At 50.3% G+C, this 19,187-nt stretch overlaps 1 protein-coding gene across 1 annotated transcript in view; it reads right to left on the reverse strand.

Moving 5' to 3' along the window:
- Nucleotides 1-2,843: 2,843 nt before the first annotated feature.
- The window catches only part of SEC14L5 (SEC14 like lipid binding 5), a 45,991-nt gene continuing 29,647 nt past the window's right edge, over nucleotides 2,844-19,187 (reverse strand). The window contains exons 9-16 of the mRNA XM_036279859.1: nucleotides 16,592-16,680; nucleotides 16,430-16,500; nucleotides 14,837-15,008; nucleotides 11,046-11,180; nucleotides 9,973-10,107; nucleotides 9,390-9,617; nucleotides 8,198-8,358; nucleotides 2,844-3,312 (exon numbers count right to left, since the gene is read on the reverse strand). Coding sequence (XP_036135752.1) covers nucleotides 3,204-3,312; nucleotides 8,198-8,358; nucleotides 9,390-9,617; nucleotides 9,973-10,107; nucleotides 11,046-11,180; nucleotides 14,837-15,008; nucleotides 16,430-16,500; nucleotides 16,592-16,680 — 1,100 coding nt within the window. The 3' untranslated portion in view covers nucleotides 2,844-3,203. The remainder of the gene's footprint in view (nucleotides 3,313-8,197; nucleotides 8,359-9,389; nucleotides 9,618-9,972; nucleotides 10,108-11,045; nucleotides 11,181-14,836; nucleotides 15,009-16,429; nucleotides 16,501-16,591; nucleotides 16,681-19,187) is intronic.

Raw genomic sequence — 19,187 nt, forward strand, 5'->3', positions numbered from 1 at the left:
GACTGGTCCTCCCCCAGCCTACTGGCATTTCTGGAGGGAATGTCAATCACCTCCAGGGGTATCCTCAACCCCCTTGGCCAGTACATCCACAGAAGTGAACATGCAGCTCCTTGCAGGGCCCAATCCAAGCCCTCTGTGGGATTTGAAATGGAAAGAGTGTCTCTCGCCTGGCCAGTGTGGTTCAATGGATTGAGTGTCATCCTATGGACTGAAAGGTCCCAGTTCGATTCCCAATCAGGGCACGTGCCCGGGTTACGGGCTCGATCCCCAGTAGGGCCAAGCAGGAGGCAGCTGATCAATGTTCTCACATAGGTGTTTCTATCTCTCTCTCCCTTCCTCTCTCTCTAAAAAAAAAAAAAAAAGAAAGAGTGTCTCTCTCGGCCTCAGAGATGGTGAGCTCTGTGGTTGTAGGCTAGGGGATGCTGGCAGCCACTTCCCACCAGGTGGAGGAGGGGATGAGGCTGGTGTGCAAAGAGAGGCAGAGCCAAGAGGCCTGGGTGAGGCTGAGAGGGGGTGGGGGTAGTTCTGACGGTGAGACTGAGTGGGCCTGAGGTCCCTTGCTCCTCCTGTAAAAGCTGGACTGATCCTGATGGCTGACCCTCATCTCTGGAATAGGCAGATCCAGGTTCCAGTTTTCAAAAGCCATTTCTAACCCCAAGTCAAGGAAGGGCTTCTCCCTCCTTCACTGGGTGCTAGTCTTAGAGGATAAGTGTGCAGGGAGTGCTAGGGCAGCGTACCCTAGAAATGCTTCTAGGATAACACATAGTTTTCAGAGGCAAGCTAGAAATTCATCTGAAGACAGCTGACAGTATCGCAAATTGCTCTCAGCAATAAGTGCCTGGTCACATGGGAGCAATTCGCTTTGCAAATGTCTCGTCTCCCTCCCCTCTCTCCCTCACATGTGCACACACAGTGCAGGATGCACTTTGGGTTATGTTCCCAGACCTGAGGAGCACGCGGAGAACTAGAGGTGGACGAAGCTCCTTCCGTGCAAGGAGAAGGGTGTCTCCTTCCCTCAACTCCAGGTTTGGGGTTGAGGTTGGTGTGGAAGTAAGCTTGCTCTTCTGGCCCCATCGTGCCAAGCCTGCATGGAGGCGACAATTCCCACGGTGATAGGTCCACCCCTTGGACAAGGCCCAGTGACTGGGTACTGACCAGAGACCACCCCCAACTGTAAACAAGGTTATGAGATCAAAGTAACGCTGAGCCTCTAGACCCCAGACTGGCGCCCAGGCTGCCTGCCAAGCCACTGCAGTGAGTCTCTCCCAGGCAGACAGTGCATGGGGGCCATGGGCTAGGGGTGGGTCTAAAGAGGGGTGGGAACTGACGTGGCCCATCCAGGTAACAACTGTGTTTGTTGCCTTTATGTGGCAGTAGTGGCCCTATTTTGCCAATATTCCCACATGCCTAAGGGAAGCCAGACATCCTGGTTTCTGGGTGAAATGCCCCAATTTTTAAATCACTCTATAGGCAAGAAACAAAAATTAAACTAAACGCAAGCCAGATCAGACTGCAGGCTGCTACCTGGTGACCTCTGACCTGTTGTCTCTTTGGAGGCCCAGGAAAGGAAAAAAGAAATGTCCTCAGGCCCCACGGATTTATAAAACTGTCCCATGCAGGAAGTCAGGGAAAGTCTGTCGGTATTGGAGCTGGTGCCGGGAGTCAGATTTGACCCAGGGCAGACACAACCAAATCCTGGTGCCAGGCTGAGTTCCTGTATCCAGCCATACATGAAGCAAGCCCTCCTGGACATGTGGATCTCCATGACTTAGAACTAAAAAGGGTCAAAATTAAAGAGCTCCCAGGAGAGAAGGGGAGCTCCCGAGGAACTGCTTCATCACTGCCTGAAACTTAGCAGAAACCCTGCGCCTTCCCACACTCTTCAAGTTCAGAGCACTAGGAAAATGGATTTCAAGTCCAGGGTGGGCTGCTTCCCCCAGAAAGCAAAGCCTGTAACTCATATAACTGTTCACCGTACCTGTCTTGGGACACGGGGCACCACTATGGAATCAGATTACCATCTGATGAACACCTGTCATTTTTGCTTGCCCAGTATTTTTCCCCCTTCTTCTTGGGGGACCCCAATATTCCTAGGGGCCCCTTGTGCTTTTTAGACCAGGGGTTGGCTCCAGGAACAGGCATGTGGTCCAGGCTGGCCAATCACTGCACCCCCGCTCCCCACGCAGTGATTGGTCCAGATTGGACGTAGGACCCTGCCGGCCAATCAGTGTTCTCCATTTCCCTGGCAACTGTGATTGGTTCAGGACCCAGGCAGGCTGATAAGACTCCATTCTAGGAGACTGGAGGAACTTTGAGGGGGAAAAGTTCTTTTCTGGAGCTGAGCTGGGAGGAAAGTGGCTCAGTGGTATTGTCCCATGCACCAAGAGGTCGCTGGTTCAATTCCCAGTCAGAGCATATGCCCAGGCTGAGGGCTCGATCCCCAGCAGGGGGTATGCAGGAGGCAGCTGATCAAAGTTTTTTTCTCTCTCTCCCTCTCCCTTTCTCTCTCTGAAATCAATAAAAACATATTTAAAAAATAAAAAAAGAGCGCCCTGGCATGTTTGGCTCAGCGGTAGAGCATTGGCCCACGAACCAGTGAGTCGTGGGTTCGATTCTGGCCAAGGGCACGTACCTCGTACCTCGGTTGCACTTCATCCTCGGCCCTGGTTGGGGTGGTATGGGAGACAGCCAGTCGATATGTCCCTCTCACATCGATGTTCCTCTCGCTCTCTCCCTTTCTCTCCCTCCCACTCTGTCTGAAGATAAATGGAGGAATATCCTCGGGTGAGGATTTTTTAAAAAAACAAAAATAAATAAAATTTTGAAAAAGGGAAGTAGCCTCATGACAATGGGGAAGGCACCTGAGAATGAGGCCATCGCAGGGATAGCAGAGGCAGAAGTAAAGGGGAGGGCTGAGCCTCATGACATCCCTGAGCCCCCACACCAGGCAGGGCTGAAGGTGGTCCACCCACTCCTTGGCTTTTCATTCCGCAAAGCCCAGTGGAGATGGTTCTGACAGAGACTCCCACCACACACAGGCCACGAGCTGAATCACTGCTGTCGGCTCCAGGCACCCCAGCTTTGGCAGCGTCCAGACCCCGCTATAGACCACATGGCCCCCGGTCGTGCAGCAGGCTGGCTCCTGGTGGTAGACACTTGAGGACGTGGTAGCGAGTGGGATGCCCCGCAGGGCTCAGTCCCAGCTATCTGGAGACCAGGGAGCTGCTGTGGGACTGGCCGGAGGAGGAGGAGGTGGCAGCGCTGAGCTGGGAGAAACGGCTGGTGCAGGATTCCAGGCTGGACATGGAGCCCCTGGGGAGGAAAGATGTAGCGTAAATATTACCTTCTGGTGGAGACACAGCCCTGGGGCCCACACACGGGGTGGTAAAACTGGTGATGCTGCAAATGAGGCCCCAGGGCTCTATCCCCACGGCTGGTAAACACCCCAGGTGCAGAGGGCAAGTGCAGAGAGAAAGCCAGTGAAGCCAAGATGAGAAATGAAGCTCCTCCCATTTCCCTGTCCCCATACCCCCAAGCAGAGCCCAACCTGCCACAAACCACTCAGGGGGCTCCCTGATCTGGGGACCCAGCACAGCCCAGAGGGCATCTCACAGCCTAGGGAAGTCCCCAGTCCATCTCCGACCTCACCCCCCACCTCCTTTCAGCTCCTCTGACACCCACCTCCCTTATCTTGGGACAGTTGCAAGTCTGTGTCTCCTGCCAGAAGCCTTTCTCTCCTGCCCACCTTGTCTAGTTCACTCCCACTTCAAAATTCTGAGTAGAACCATCCAAAACTTTTTGTGATGTTGGACATATATCTGCTCTTCCATCACAGTGGCCACTGGCCACGTGGGCTACTGGGCACTCCGATATGGCTATTGAGACCTAGGAGCTGAATTCGTAATTTCATGTCATTCTGATAGCCAAGTTTGAGGTGCTACCTGTGGCCAGTACCTGGGCTGGACAGTGCAGCTTCGGGCCCTGGCTACACGCAATGTGGCGGAACCAGCAGCACCGCCGTCTCCTGGGCTTGTTCAAGCGTGCACGCTTGGGCTACAGTTTGACAAGCCCCACCGGTGATTTGTCAAATTAGATCTCAACTCCAGTACCACTCCCCAGACACCTCCCCACACCCCTGCCTACCCTGGGCCAGGCCCCTTGCTCTGTCCTCTGACAGCACCGTGTTCGGACCTCTAGCACCTCTTGGCTGTGTGACCTTGGATAAGGACTCCAGGCTGGAATACCTTCGTGTCATCCATCACTCCTCATATTACACACAGGTATGGGCTCCTGCTCCATGACAGCAGACCCTGCCTGTCTGGTCCCCAACCCCTCAGGGCCCAGCCTGCTGCCTGCCCACTGAGGGTGGTCAGGAAACAGCCCTTGAAGTGTTTCTCTCATGAGGCTAACAAAGGGCAGGACATCCAGGTTCCCCCACACTGACCAGACAGGCTAGTGAGCAGTGTCCAGTCCCCACCTACCCCCTTAGAGGCAGCAGCCCCCAGATGCCTGTCTCTACATGTCTGAGCCCCTCTGGCCAACACAGGTCAGCTCCCAAACAGAGAATCTCTGGTCCTCTGACACAGCACGGGGACTCTATTTGGAGAAAAGATGCTCACCCAGTACTTCTCACACTGGGCTGCTTGTGCCCCTAGAACCCTTGGAGCTCTACCTGGGACGTGGGTCCAGATTCAATAACCTCCTGGATCCTCAATTTAACTTCATGGTAAGTCTATTATAATTATACACAACTTCATTGTTTTTAGTTTGATGTAGTCCCATTTGCTTCTTTTTGCTTTTGTTTTCCTTGATGGCGGTGACAAATCCAAAAAGATATTGCTAAGACCAATGTCAAATAGTTTGCTACCTGTGTTTCCTTCCAGTTTTCTGGTTTCAGGTCTCACATTTAACTCTTTAATCCACTTTGAGTTTATTTTTGTATATAGTGGAAGAGAGTGGTCCAGTTTTACTTTTTTGCCTGTGTCTATCCAGTTTTCCCAATATCACTTACTGAAGGGACTGTCATTTCTCCATTGTATATTCTTACTTCTTCTGTCATAGATTAATTGACCATATAAGCGAGGGTTTATTTCTGGGCTCTATATTCTGTTCCATTGTTCTGTGTGTCTATTTTTGTGCCAGTACCATGCTGTTTTGATTATAGTTTGATATCAGAGAGCATGATGTTTCCAACTTTGTTCTTCTTTCTCAAGATTACTTTGGCTATTTGGGATCTTTTGTGGTTCCATATAAATTTAAAGATTATTTGTAATAGTTATGAGAAGAATGTCATTGGTACTCTGATGGGATTTGCATTGAATCTGTAGATGGCTTTAGTTATAAGGGAAGTTTTAACAATATTAATCCCTGATCCATGAGCATGGTATATCCTTCCATTTATCTGTGCTCTCTTTAATTTCTTTCTTCAATGTCTTATGGTTTTCAGAGTACAGGTCTTTCACCTTCTTGGTTAAATTTATTCTGAGGTATTTTATGTTCTTTGATGCAATTGTAAATAGGGTTATTTTCTTAATTTCTTCTTCTGATCATTCATTGTGTATAGAAACACAATAGAGCCCTGGCCAGTGTGGCTCAATTGGTTGGGCGTTGTCCCGTGCACCAAAAGTCACTGGTTTGATTCCTGGTCAGAGCACATGCCCAGGTTGTGGGCTCGATCCTTGGTGGGGGTGCCTGCAGGAGGCAACCGACTGATGTTCTGATCACTCATCAATGTTTCCCTTTCTTTCTACCTCTCCTGTCCTCTCTAAAAAATCAATAAAACATTTTTTTAAAGGAGACACAATAGATTTTTTTAATCCTCACCCGAGGAAATTTTTTTCCATTTTTTGTTCAGATAGAGTGGGAGGGAAGGAGAGAGAGAGAGAGAGAGAGAGAGAGAAACATTGACGTGTAAGGGACACATCAAGTTGTCGCCACCCGCACAACCCAAGCAGGACCGGGGACAAACCGCAACAGAGGTATGTGCCCCTAGCAGGAACCGAACCTGGGTCTCTCTGGACTGCAGGCCAATGCTCTCACTGCTCAGCCAAACCAGCCAGGGCCACAATAGATTTTTATATATTATTTTTGTATCCTGCAACTTGACTGAATTCATTTATTAGTTATAATCATTTTTGGTGGAATCTTTAGGGTTTTTTATATATAGAATCATATCATCTGCAAATAGTGACATCCTGTTTAATTCAAATGTCTTTTATTTCTCTGTCTTGTCTGATTGCTATGATTAGGGCTTACGATGCTGCATTGAATAGAAGTGGTGAGAGTGGGCATCTTTGTCTTGTCTCTGCTCTTAGAGGAAAGACTTTCTGCTTTTCACCACTGAATAGATGGTAGCTGTGGGTTTGTCATATATAGCCTTTATTATGTTGGGGTATGTTTCCTCTATACTCACTTTGTTTTTATTATAAATAGATGTTGAAGTTTCATAAATGCTTTTTCTACATCTATTGAGGTGATCATATGATTTTTATCCTTGGTTTTATTGATGTGATGTATCAGGTAGGGTTTGGGGATACTGAACCATCCTTGCATCCCTGGAATAAATCCCACTTGATCATAGTGTATGATCCTTTCAATGTATTGTTGAATTTGGTTTGCTAATATTTTGTTAAGAATTTTTCCATCTATGTTCATCAGAAATATTGTCTTGTAATTTTCTTCTTTTTTTTTTTTTCTTTTTTTTTTTTTTGTAGTGTCTTTGTTTGGTTTTGGTATCAAGGTAATGCTGGACTTGTTGAATGAGCTTGAAAGTGTTCCTTCCTCTTCAATTTTTTGAAATAGTTTGAGAAGGATAGGTGTTCCTTCTTTAAATGTTTGATAGAATTCACCTGTGAAGCTGTCTGGTCCTGAACTTTGGTGTGTTGAGAATGTTTTTATTACTGTTTAAATTCTGTTGCTAGTAATTGGTCTAGATGTTCTGTTTCTTCTTAGTTCAGTCTTGGAAGGTTGTATGTTCTAGAAATGTATCCATTTCTTCTAAGTTGTCCAACTTGTTGGCATACAATAGTTCATAATATTCTTTAATGATCCTTTGTATTTCTGTGAGGTTGGTGGCAACTTCTCTTTCATTTCTGATTTTATTTATTTGGGCTCTTTCTCTTTTTCTCTTGATGAAATTGGCTAAAGTTTTGTCGATTTATATATCTTTTCAAAGAACCAGCTCTTATTTTTATTGATCTTTTCCATTATTTTTATTTTTGTCTCTACTCTGATCTTTTTCATTTCCTTCCTTCTACTTACTTTTAGTTTTGCTTGTTCTTTTTCTAGTTCCCTTTGGTGTAAAGTTAGGCTGCTTACATGGGATTGTATCTTGATATAGGCCTGTATCTTGATATAGGCCTATATAGCTGTTAACTTCCCTCTTAGAACTACTTGAGATACATGCCTTAGGTTTTGGAAAGTTGTGGGGGTTTTTTATGATTAAAATCTTATTCAAAATATTAAACAATACAATTTCAGATATGAAAAAAATTACTACAGAGAAACAGTTTAGGTGTATTTGCATTATGCTTCCCTTCCTTGTTAGGACAGCAAATGCCCACCGAGAGAAATGATAGACTGCTCAGATCCTTCCATCTCCACACGAAGTGCATACATGCCCACTTGCTCACCCAGGCTTTGTGAGTAGGTGTTTTATTTCTGCTATTGAGTGCTTACAGAATGCCCAGGTGAAGGGCAGGTTTCTTCCAACCATTTCATCCTCATGGCAACCCACAGCTTTTGGGCTCCAGTGGCCTCCCATTTAACAGAGAGGAAGCCTGAGGCTGAGAGAGGTAAAGTGACGCCCCAAAGGTCACATGGCAACCAGGAAGTACTGGAGGTCTCACCATTATATTTCCCCGTCTCTCTGAAAGATCACTTGTTCTATGGAACTCTAGCCATGGGGGGAGGTCCAAGAGCAGGACCTCAGTCTTCCCCCACAAATTAATCTGTTATGTTGAACTTCTGTCCAAGGTTTCATTGGAGGGGAAGGTTCTGCCTCTGAGGCAAAGTTTAGGCATAGTGTCTAACTTCTCACACTAAGGTGATGAACCACTGGAAATGTTTAACAGTACCAGTGCCCCACCCCTGGAGAAACTCAGAGGCAAGTAGGGGAGGTGAATGCTATGCCCCCAGCCTGGTCTGGAGGGGAGTTAGGGCCCCCTCCAGACCAGGCCCCCGTCCCAGCCCCTCCTACCTGAAGTCCTCAGACGCCAGCACCTCATAGTAGTAGAGGAGTTTGCACCTGCGGCCGGGGCTGTGCGGGGCCATCAGTACGTCCTCCACCACGTTGCCAGGGGGGGCATGCATCTGCCACTGCAGCAGGTAGATGCCGGGCCACCGGGTCACATGGGAGCCCTGAAACAGCAACCAGGCCTGAGGCTCTGGTCCTCCTGGGGACAAAGACTCCTCAAGTTCTTCCTCTAAGAGCCTCCCAAAGCCCCCCTTGCCCCCCTCCACTGTTACCCCCATATCACTAGCAGCTGACAGTCTCTCTCTGAATATGGGGGTGGGAGGTCAAGGCCTGGGGGTGCGGTTTGCTTAACTGCCTCGACTTTGTTGGGTTTTTGTTCTGTCGAGTGGGCTTTGCACACTGAGGAGTTCTGGAGAGGGCTTTGGGGGGGACTCTCACAGGTGGATAGAGCCCGCTGAGAGCTGAGAGAACGAGAAAGAGCGGTATCAGCTGTTATAAGAAAAGCACCTTCAGAGAAGGGCTGGGATGCACAATGGGACCCCAGGGGTGCTGGTGTGCTAGACTCCCCATGACCCTTCAGTAAGATCTGCAGTGCTCACCTGTGTTTTTGTGAGTATGCGTATGTGTGCACACATGTGGGAGTGTGTATGCAGGCACATGAGTGTGTGTGAGCATGTGTGAGTGCGTGTGTGTGTGTGTGTGTGTGTGTGTGTGTGAGTGCTGGGGTGTGAGGGGATAAGTGTGTGTTTGGGGGCCCGTGATGTCCGACCTGCAGGCACTGGCCTCATGGGGGATGTGAGCTCAGCAGGGTGGCTCACGGTGGTGCCAAGTGTGCGTTCTGTTCCCAGACCTGTTTCTGTGCTGTGCTGGAACATGACTGGGCATCAGAGATCACCAGGAGAGGGCGAGGGGTGCAGATCGTAGGCCCAGCACCCACAGGTTCTGAGTCACCCCGCCAAGCTTGGGGCCTGGAAACCTGCATGTTTGGCAGGAGTTCCAGGGGTTTCTGAGGCAGGGGTCCTGAGGTCCGGGTGCTGGACCTGCCAGGATCTGTCTTTCTCCCCCACTGTCCCACAGGGTACCTGAAGCCGAGGACCAGGTCCTGTCTGTCCACTGCTGTGCCCCCAGAACCCTGGCACACAGTGAACACTTGGTCCCGCATGATGAATGAATAAATGAACCAAGAAATTCGAACCTGGATGCTCTCCCCTTCCCGGCAGATGAGGGGGGCGTCCACGCAGCTGTAATCTGCGGCCAGGGCCCCGCCTCTGTCCACCAGCTGCCCACTGGCCCTGGCCCCAGGCTCCTGGGGGCCCGGCTTGGGTGCCTGCTTGGCATAGTACAGGCTGAACACCACATCCCCTCGTAGGATGTCGAAGTCCCAGGTGATGACTGACTCCCCCTCCAGAATCTCCACCACAACCTGCATGGGGACAGGCAAGGTCTGAGAATGAACCCCCCTCTATCTGAAATCCCTGGGGGCCCCACACTGCCTTGGGGGCTGACCCACAGCCACTGACTGACAGACAGGAAGGTACAAGAGGCTGCCAGGGCCATTCTGTCGGGCTCTGCACTGGGATAAACTGGCTGAAACAACCTCTTAGCTTAGATGTTTGCCCATGTCCACCCTGCCCACACCCCCCTTACAGGTTTCTCCCGAGAGCTTGCCCTCAGCAAATGCTAGCATGAGAACCCTCATTTCAGGCTCTGCTCTGGGGGACCGTGACCTATGATGACATCCCAGCCCAGCGGGCCCTCCCAGGCCACAGCCCCAGGACCTCGTGGGGGGCCCCGCGGAGCACGCTGGCCGACTGGTAGGTCTCTCTCCACTGGTGCAGCTGTTCTGCCTGCTCCTGTTCCTCTTCCGTCAGATAGAGGGACTTGGGGACCAGCCCTCCTTCGGGGACATTACACTGGGGGACAAAGACAAAGGTGGCAGGTCAGGGCCCAGCCAGGCCTGACTGACCCACAGAAGGGTGCTCTGTGACCCCTGAAACCATACTTATAACAGCGATCTCTTAGTGAGCTGGGCACTAGGCTTCCTTGACCCCATTTAATCCCCAAACTACAAAAATGCAGTAGAAACTATTATTCTTCCCATTTCACGGAGGAGGAAAACAGAGGCTCAGAGAAGTGAGGCAGCAGAAAGGGGCTGAGCCAGGGCACAAGCCCGTGTTACCAGGCTCCCAGGCGCATGCTCCTCCCCACTGCGCTGGTCTTGCAGACCCATTTACTAAATATGTCGCACAGACATATCGCAACAAGTGGAGAAAATGGGCAAGCTTGGCAAAATTCCTGGGAAATCTGTTTTTTTAACCCCCAAATCATGCAAGGGTGCTGTTTGGTATTTCTATTAGAGAAGGGAGAGGGGCCTGCCTTCCCACAGCAGAAGAGATAAGACATCTGTGACCAGGGTCACCCTGCCTATCATCTCACCCCCAAGTGGGGCAAAAAAAGGGGGCTAGGGCCACCTCCCCTGGAAGCAGTGGCCCAGTCATCCCACACCCTGTGGTTGTGAGTTGGGGATAAACCCCTTTGGGCACATTGGCTCCAGGGTCCAGGCCTCTGGGACATTTGAGTCACATCCCCTTAGAGCAGAGGATGCAAAAGGTAAACTCTGACTGTATCCTAGCAACCTAGACTTGGATGGGGACCACAGGATGGGTGAGCCTTTGACTGGCCCGTCACTGAACTTCTGGAAACTCTGTCTCGCTCTCCAAGGGAAGGCCGCCCCCCTTCAGAGAGGAGTCACCTATGTTTGGGGCAGCCTCTAAAACAAACCCTGCCTCAGCACTCCAGCCCCAAGGCCGCCGCCTGCTCCTCCTCCAGCCCAGGGCCCCGGCAGCCTCACCATGCACTCTCCCCCGAGGAAGTCGGGGATCACTTCCTTGTCCAGGTAGTCGACAAGGCCTCCGGGGCCCTGGTAATTGCTGCCACTGTAGATGAGGAATTTCTGCCTGGTGTTCTCGTTGATAAAGGGGCTGATCTGAAATGGGGGAGATGAGGCAAGATGGAAAGTTGTATTTTATTGACTTCTATTTTTATTTCTTTTAGGGAGAGAGAGATAGAAACATCGTTGTGAGAAAGAAACATGGATTGGCTGCCTCCTACACGTTCCCTACTGGGGATCGAGCCTGCAACCGGGGCATGTGCCCTGATCAGGAATCGAACCAGGACTTCTCAGTCCATGGAACGACACTCAATCCGCTGAGCCACACCAGCCAGGCAGGAAAGTTGTATTTTTTATTCAGATCTAACTCACGTACCACAGAATTAACCACATTCAAGGAAACAATTCAGTGGCTTTTGGTTCATTCACTCTGTTGTGCACCCATCACTTCTACCTAATTCCAAGACATTTGCATCCCCCCAAAGGACACCCCACACCCATTAGAGGTCACTCCCCACCCCCAGGCCCTGGAAACCACCAATCTGCTTTGTCTCTGTAGTTTTGCCTATTCTGGACATTTTGTATAAGTGGATATGGTATGAGGCCTTTTATGTCTGGCTTCTTTCCTTTAGCATAATGTTTTCTTCTCCCACGTGTAGCGTTTTCCGTGTTTCCTTTTTATGGCTGAGTACTATTCCACCGTATGGATGGCCACGTTCTGTTGTCCCAGGTGGAATTTCAACACTGGGCTGAGCTGCATGTGGATCAAGTTGTTTTTTTTTTCTTTTTTGTTAATCCTTACCCAAGGGTATTTTCTCATTGATTTTTAGATATCACTGGAGATACAACTTCAGCGTGGAAGGGAGGGAAGGAGAGAGGAAGGGAGAGGGAGAGAGAGATCAATGTCAATTGGTTGCCTCCCACACGACTCCAACCAGGGCCAGGGACAGAACATACAACCGAGGTGTGTGCCCTTGACCTGGATTCAAACCACAGCCAAACCGGTCAGGGCACGATCAGGTTTTTCATGACATCCTCAGTGCTGGTGTGGTGTCTGGCTCAATAAATAGGTAGAGAGGGAGGGATGGAGGGCGGAAGGAATGGAGGAAGGACTGAGTCCTTGGCATGGTAGGACACAGGCCAATTCAGCAAGGAGTGCTCCAGGCAAGACTGATTCAGAACTGGGACCCCACCTGTGCGGTCACTCTCTTCCAGCCCCAACCCTGGAGGCAGTCCCCTGCTCCATCTGGTGTGGCCCTTGGAGGGGCAGCCGCGGAGATGGAGGTGGGTACTTCTTCTCCCACCGCTTCCCACCTCAGTGTCTCAGAAGCCACAGCCCCCACTGGTAGCCCCGCCCCCACCCCTGCTCCAGCTCCATGGGCTCTGAACCAGGTCATCCCTCCCCTTGTCCTCCAGCCCTGGAGTGGTCAGGGCTTACTGCGGTGGCTAGTCCCGAGGGCCTCTCCATCCAGCCCACACCTCTGCCCGAGTTCCTTCATGTCCTCCCACGCCTCCACGTGTGCCATCTGGGCGAATCCGCCTTCCAGCCAGGACCCCCACTGACTGGTTTCCACCCCTACCCAACGTACATCCTCTTAGGAAGTTCCCAAATAGCATAAGGAATGTAAAGATCAGGGCATTTCAGGAGAAAAGGCTTTGGTAGCAGATCCTGCCTCTCCCTCCCGCAGCTCCCGCTGCCAACCTGGCTTTGACTTAGTCACAGAAGCCAGAGAACGTTCTACCCCAGAAGTCTGCTCCTCCTGTCTTGCTGGCAGTCTTGTAGGGCTCCCTACTGCCCCAGGGCCAGGCCCCACCTCTGCCACAGCCTGGACTCGGCAGGCCTGGGCCCTGAACATCTGTCTTCCCAGCTTCCTCAGGGCTACCTGCCTTTTTGCTCCTTTTTGCTCCCGCCTCTGGACAGGTTCTTCGGTTCCTTAAAGCGCGGTCCTACCGCCAGGCCTGTGCCCATGCTCTCTGCCCTGCCCTGCATGACTCCTGCTCCTTCCTCTGGTCTCGGCCACAAGCTGCCTTCTCAGCAGGACCTTGCTCAGTTCCCCAGTCTAAACGGCCCCTGCATCACCCCTCCCTGGCTTAGCCTCTCCCAGGACACTGAATGTCCTCACGCCCTTGTCACTGGGCACCAGCAAGCATTGACTTGTGTGGGGTTATCTGGTTTCTCTCTCCTCACCCCGTGATACGGACGGGACACAGCGGCTGGCCTGTGCTCTCTGAATCCTCAGGGCCTGGAAGACGAGCCTGGCACACAGTAGGTGCTTAGTTAAACCCTGAGTCCATTTAACTTTCAACTCTTAAATCTCTATCCTGATCAAACCTCTACTTACAGCAGCGTTTCTCGGGCCTTTGTGGAAACTGAAAACACACACACACACACACACACACACACACACACACCTGGCACTGGGTAAGATGCTAACTCTGAGTTTGTAGGATTGGGAGGGGCCTCAGGACAGTGGTTTTCAACTGCAAGTGACAATTTGTCAGGGTTGTGCAATTAATTTAGCACATCATGGCCCTGGCCGGTTTGGCTCAGCAGTTAGAGCATCGGCCTATGGACCGAAGGGTCTCAGGTTCGATTCCCAGTCGAGGGCCTGGGTTGCAGGTTTGATCCTGGCCCGGGTCAGGGTCATGGGGGAGGCAACCAATGGATGTGTCTCTCTCTCCCTCCCTTCCTTCCACTCTTTCTTAAAAAAGCAAAAAACAAACAAGACATTATAGCTTTTTTTTTTTTATCCTCACCCAAGAACATTTTTTTCCATTTTTTGTTCAGATAGAGTGGGAGGGAGAGAGAGGAAGAAAAAATGGGAAAAAATGTCCTCGGGTGAAGAGAAAAAAAAATGTTAGCACATTATGACTAACCCGTGTGTGTGTGTGTGTGTGTGTGTACACATGCATGTGCAGTGTTGTGACATAAAGTGTATTTCTTACTGCAGGTCATGGGCAAATGTCTTAATAGCCCTATAGCACAAGACCCCAGCACCCCTCGGAACCAGCTCATGGGAGTCTGGGAAGCCTGTACAATTCTGAGTGTGCCTCTGGTGTCCACGAAGCAGGATACATAAAATGTGCTCTGTCCATACAGTGGAATATTATTCAGACAAAGAAAGAAATGAAGTACTGAAATATGCTACACTATGGATGAACCTGAAATCATTATGCTAAGTGCAAGAAATCCGACGCAAAAAACCTCATACTGTTCGATTCCATTTATATGAAATACCTAGAATACGGCCTGGCCGGTGTGGCTCAGTGGATGGAGGGTTGTCCCATGGACTAAGAGGTCCCAGTTCAATTCCCGTTCAGGGCACACGCCCTGGTTGCATCCTGGTAGGGGGCATGCAGGAGGCAGCCGATCGATGTTTCTCATATCAGTGTTTCTATCTCTCTCTCCCTTCTTCTCTCTAAAAAAACCAACAAAAACACATTTATGTGTGTGTGTGTGTGTGTGTGTGTGTGTGTGTATACGTAAATCCATAGAGACACAAAGCAGGTTATGGTTGCTAGGAGCTGGGGAGAGGAGGGAGAGCAATGATGGCTAATGGTTCCTTTTGGGGTGATGAAAATGCTCTAGAATTAGGTAACGGTTGCACAACTCTGAGGATTTTCTAAAAACCACTGAATTGTGCATTTTAACAGGTGAACTCTGTGGTGTATGACTCAGGAGAAATGACATGGGACAAGCAGGCAGAGCAGCTCACAGAGGGCCCCCGCCCATCCCAGGCCCCCACTCTCACCAGCGTCCACAGCACAGGGAAGACACGGGGGGCGCGCACGATGAGCAGCCGGCCCAGGGTCTCGGGGTAGTTGTCCTCGACCACCTCAATCATCCGCAGAAGGGCCTTCACCCCCGGCCGCCACAGGTGCCGCATGTTGAGCCCTTCCAGGTCCACCAGGCAGGTCCAGGAGCTGCGGCAGACACAAGCCCCCTCACTCCGCCTTGCTCTGCCATCTCTCAGGGCCCCCAACACCCTCCGCAGGGACCCGGGGGCTGTGGACAAGGACGGACAGAGGCTCAGTGAGGCAGGGCTGGGAGCAGAAGGGACAGGGGCCACAGGACACTCCTGGATCCTGCCACCATGGTGAGGCCACATGGCAGAGGCTCAGAGCATAGACTCTGAGACTGAGCACCCGAGTTCAAGTGTCACCTTCACCCTTGAGAGCTGCGTGACATGGGCATCTTCCTCCTCATCTGTGGCAATGACAGTAACAGTCCCCTGCTCAAGCAACTGTTGTTAGGATTAAATGAGGCGGCGTAGGTAAGGTCACTGCAAGGACAGGCACAGAGCACCCACCCCACGAAAGCTAGTTGTTAGTACTGATTGGTTAAAAGATGCTGTGACGACATAGAGCATACACTCCTGGGTTCAAATCCCAGCTTGGCCACCTGCTGTGTGGCTTTGACAAAGTTACTTAACCTCTCTGGGCCTCCACTTTATTAGTACTAATTCATTAGGAAAATAACCATTTTATGGCTGCACTCTCCCTGGGAGGCTCCCCATTGCAGCTTTGTTCCCTTCGCCCTGTCATACCACTGGGTACCCCTGTGACACCTGTCATCTGAGCCATCTGCAGTGGATTCTGCTTCTGGCCAGGACCCTGACGGATTGATTCCCCACCCCACCCCAGTATATGTCCCCTTAGGAAAGCACCAAACAGCAAAGGAATGTAATTTTCACAAAGATCAGGATAATTTGGGATAAACGCTTCGGCAGCAGGTCCTGCCTGCTCTCCCTCCCTAGGGCCGTGATAAGATCGACATGAAACAAGGTGCTCAGAAGAGTACCTGCTGCACAGTAAGTTCCATAGACATGTTTGCATGATCTCGTATCAGTTATTGTTTCTGATAATCCATAAAGAGGCACTAGAACGAGTGATACTATTCCCACTTTACAGAAGGGGAGAGGGTCAGTGCCTTTGGGGGCGACGCCACTGTGAGGACCAGCGTGGGAAACTGAGTTCAGGCATAGAAGTGGGGGGTGGGGCTCAGAGGTACAGTAGGTCACCAGGTGTGCCGGGACAGCTGCGAGTCTGTGTGCCTGGGAGACAAGAGTCCCGGCGGAGTGTGGGGTGGGGAGGTGGGCACGAGCCTGAGCCGGATGGGAACAGGTTCAAACCCTGGCTCTGCCACTTACCTGCTTAGCAAGCTTGGGAGAGCATCAGTACTCTGAGCCTCACTTTCCCCCTCCATAAAGAACAGGGCTGACACAGTCCCTGCCTCACAAGGTCATTATGAGAATCATGTGAGGACATTTCTGTGGAGCGCCAGGCTCAGTGCTCCTGGGCTGTTTTTACTATTCAGGGGACTTGGTCCCTGGCGGGGTTCTTGCCTGATGGGACGGCCAAACTGTTTGGTGTTCCCTTCACACCTCTTCTGTCCTTCCTCGTTGACGGAAAGCACCTGGAAGGTAGAGAAGGTGCTGGCGAACAGCCCCTTGGCTGCTCACTGCAGGCAGCCCTAGAGGCTCCGGGACATGGGGACCCCGACTCACATGCTGCAGCAGCGCCTCCTCCCCCACAGCCTTCATCAAGCCTTTGGTGTCCATGTGGCCCAGGCGCAGGATGTACAGGGGGCGGCCGTCTTTGCAAAGAGAGGGAACGCAATTTAGGGAAGGCTGGTGAGGGCGCAGGTCAGAGCCAGGACGAGAACTAACCCTCCTCGGAGAAGAAGGTGCCAGTCCGCCCGTTATTTACTGACCCCCTGCCTGGTCCTGAGAGGGGGCAGTACCAGCTATGGTGAAAGAAACAACACACGTGTTAAACACGGTTTACACCACAATGGAAACTGGGTGAGGGGCATAAGGGAACTCTCCGTATGACCTCTGCAACTATTCCTTTTTTTTTCTGTATTGATTTTTAGAGAGAGGAAGGGAGAGGGAAAGAGAGATAGAAACATCAATGAGAAAGAACATTGACTGGCTGTCCCCCACTGGGGATTTGGCCCACAATCTGGGCATGTGCCCTGACCCAGAATCAAACCAGCGACCTCCTGGTGCATGGGTCGACATTCAACCACTGAGCCACACTGGCCGGGCTGATCTTTGCAACTATTCTGAAAACCCAAAACTGTTCTAACATTAAAAGTTTAGTCTAAACACTTGAAAAAAGAGGAGATGAACCATAATGAAGGAGAATGGAATAGATAAAAGTTGGCTAATAGTTTTTGTCAGCCAAAGCAAAAGGAAAATAAAGAATCATATACTAATACAGTCAATTCTTGTCATTGACGTTAGTTGTTCTATAAAGTCACCTTGAGTACTGAATTAGGGGATACGGACCCACTGCTTCTAGGAAAAACACGGGGTTGGGTTCCTGAGAGCCTCTAGTCATAACATTTTTATCAACCGATCAATACATAACCTTGTTTTCTGTGTTTCTATTTAAGGCCACCTCATTTAGTGTACATAGTTGGTTCAGTAACATCGAACCCCCGGCCAGCAGCACTATAAGGCATATCTGAATGAATCTAACACACCCACTTTCTCCTTAAGGCACATCACAGACGTCTTGCACTTAGAAACACCAGACAGCACTTGTGCACTATGCTTGGGAGCCGTTGTAAATGCAAAATCACAACCAAAAGCACAAAAATGCAAAAAATGTGGCACTAAGTGGACTGCATACGGGACGCCCGTTCACAGCAGGAGCTGAAGAGGAAGGCGGAGAGATGTCTCGTCCAACCTCAGCCGGGCACGTGCAGGTCGGGCAACTCGGATCTTTTTGCCACTCTGCACATGTCCATGAATGACCACGAACGCTTCCTGAGTATTGATTTCGGGGCTATAAATAAACTTTAGTGGGTAAACAAACTCACAACTGTGCAATACATGAATAACAAGGACCGACTGTATATTAAAAGACAGTGTCCCAACCAGTTCTTCAGGAGAGTCAAGCATTTGCTCTAATCAACACACAGCTGACCCTTGAACAAGAAGGTTTGAACTGCATGGATCCATTTATATGTGAATTTTTTCCAATAAATATACAGTCAGCCCTCCATATCCCTGGGTTTTATATCGATGGGTTCAACCAACAGCAGATCAATGGTCCACCATCAGGAATCTGAAGATGCAGACGGCCAACTATATGCATTGTTCTAGCCCAGTTTATAGAAGGGACTTGAGCATCTGTGCATTTTGGTATCCTCATGGAGTCCTAGAACAATCCCCTGTGGATACCAAAGGACAACTGTCGTTAAGTTTTGGGGGAATCAAAAGGTATACATCCGTCCGTCGCCTGGCCAGTGTGGCTCAATGGACTGAGCATCATCCCATGGACTGAGAGGTCTCAGTTCCACCCCCGGTCAGAGCACATGCCCAGGTTGTGGGCTCGATCCCCAATAGGGGGTGTACAAGAGGCAGCCAATCGATGTTTCTATCTCTCTCTCCCTTTCTCTCTAAAAAATCAATAAAACATTTATTTTTTAAAAAACGTTAGCCCAGCTGGTGTGGTTCACTGGTTGAGTGTCGATCCATGCACCAAGAGGTCGCTGGTTCGATTCTCAGTCAGGGCACATACCCAGGTTGTGGACTCGATCCCCAGTGGGGGCATGCAGGAGGCGGCCAGTTGATGTTCTCGCTCATCGATGTTTCTCTCTGTTCTCCTTTCCTCTCTCTCAAATCAATTAAAAGAAATTTTTTTTTTTTTTTTAATCCTCACCAGAGGACATTCCTCCTTTCTTTGTTCAGGTAGAGTGGGAGGGAGAGAGAGGAACAGAGAGAGAGAGAGAAACATCGACGTGAAAGGAACACATCGAGTGGTTGCCACCCGCACAAGCGACCAGGGCCGGGGACAAACTGCAACCAAGGTACGCGCCCTTAGCGGGAACCGAACCCGGGTCTCTCAGGACCACAGGCCGACGCTCTACCCGCTGAGCCAAACCGGCCAGGGCGAAATATTTTTTTTTTAAATGTGTACATGGACTTTCAACTGCATGAGGGGGTTGGCGCCTCTAACCCCCATACTGTTCAAGGGTCAAATGTATATGAATTTTTATATAAAGAGCATTGAAAATCATAATAGTCACTGGCTTCAATGGCAGTTCAATTTTGAAAATCCAAAGATATTTATAGTGGGTTATATAATATC

The sequence above is a fragment of the Molossus molossus genome, unplaced genomic scaffold (assembly GCF_014108415.1).
Source record: "Molossus molossus isolate mMolMol1 unplaced genomic scaffold, mMolMol1.p scaffold_m16_p_3, whole genome shotgun sequence".
In the NCBI taxonomy this organism is placed as follows: Eukaryota; Metazoa; Chordata; class Mammalia; order Chiroptera; family Molossidae; genus Molossus; species Molossus molossus.